Below are 1,159 nucleotides of genomic sequence, written 5' to 3'. Positions count from 1 at the left end.
TTTTGTTAACTGTATGTAAAACATGTGAAAGTGTTTACTTCGTAACAAGAGTACAATTCAAGTTGGAAAAAGAGCGTGTACTCTCCACTTTGTAGACTACCTCACATGGAAGATCTGGCTTCTGCTTTGTCCTCTTCTTTATCTTTACAACTTTAAAGACCTCATAGGGAGGAATCAGCACTTCTGATTCCTTAAATTTAGAATAATGGGAGATATCTGCTCCCATGCACGTGAGAATCTCAAAGCATGACTTGTCTCCGAACTTATTTTTGTTGAGGTAACCCTCCGTTGAGGCTGAGGTGAAAGCGCCAAATCGAATCTCTTTGTTTTGAACATCTTGGCTGAAGTACAAGTTAACTCTACGGTAGCCAGTGAGACATTTTTTATTCATCTTTCTTTCTTTTTGAAGAGTTTGAATGGCAGTAGTCAAGTGAAAGTGAAGTGCGTGATACCCAAAGTTGGTCTTATACTCAGGTCTCTGGGTTCGAACTTTATCGTTAAAATCACGATACGCGTTGTTTTTGCCAGAAGTGTAATAATAAAGAGCTACAAGCTGATACTTTTCTAGTAAATCGGTTTTCCCTTCATTAAAGTTATTGAGTACATATTCCTCTGTGCTGTCCCAGACTTCTTTGAACTTTTTGTCTTTGTTCTTCTCATTCTCCAGGTACCGTGTTGCCTTCTCCTTCATTTTATCTTTGCACTTATCGTACATGTCGTCAACAGAGTTTTTAGCCATGTCCAGTGGAAGCTCACTGTTTTCCCCAGCAACAGCACCAGGTTTACTGGGCATCTTCTAAGAAATAATAGACATTTTGAGAACAATTAATTTTGTTTTCTGGTCATCTTACAGATGTTAGTACACAGCACTAACAATGAAGCAACGTTACCATTGCGTTTCCTGTAGAGACTCCGTAAGAGAGAAGCACTGCTGCCAAAACGACCATCATTGCCATCTTCCACCAAAGCAGAAACCTGGAGACACCGCTGTTAGATAAAACAATCTCTGGCAACTTGCTGAGTCGAGCAGAAAGACCCTTCAATGGGACAACACGGTCTGGGTACAGTACACTTAAGATACAATTAAGGAAGTGAAAACGTGGGTGTAAGATACAGTAAAACATGTTATTAGTCTCCTTTAATAAGGAAGAGTTGGTTG

The 1,159-nt window shown here is 39.7% G+C and overlaps 1 protein-coding gene across 3 annotated transcripts in view; it reads right to left on the bottom strand.

Annotated features, from left to right (window-relative positions):
* Positions 1–1,108, bottom strand: part of LOC116689055 (ecto-ADP-ribosyltransferase 5) — a 4,489-nt gene extending 3,381 nt beyond the window's left edge. The window contains exons 1-2 of one of the 3 annotated variants that reach the window (XM_032515376.1): positions 891–1,108; positions 1–796 (exon numbers count right to left, since the gene is read on the bottom strand). The exon at positions 1–796 is cut by the window's left edge and continues 238 nt beyond it. In XM_032515376.1, the coding sequence (XP_032371267.1) occupies positions 35–796; positions 891–956 (828 nt within the window). In that variant the 5' untranslated portion in view covers positions 957–1,108 and the 3' untranslated portion in view covers positions 1–34. The remainder of the gene's footprint in view (positions 797–890) is intronic. The other 2 variants (XM_032515378.1, XM_032515377.1) reach the window with 2 other exon arrangements.
* Between the last annotated feature and the right edge of the window lie 51 nt (positions 1,109–1,159).

Source organism: Etheostoma spectabile, chromosome 5, assembly GCF_008692095.1.
Source record: "Etheostoma spectabile isolate EspeVRDwgs_2016 chromosome 5, UIUC_Espe_1.0, whole genome shotgun sequence".
In the NCBI taxonomy this organism is placed as follows: domain Eukaryota; kingdom Metazoa; phylum Chordata; class Actinopteri; order Perciformes; family Percidae; genus Etheostoma; species Etheostoma spectabile.
This window is presented reverse-complemented; position numbering and strand designations above follow the sequence as displayed.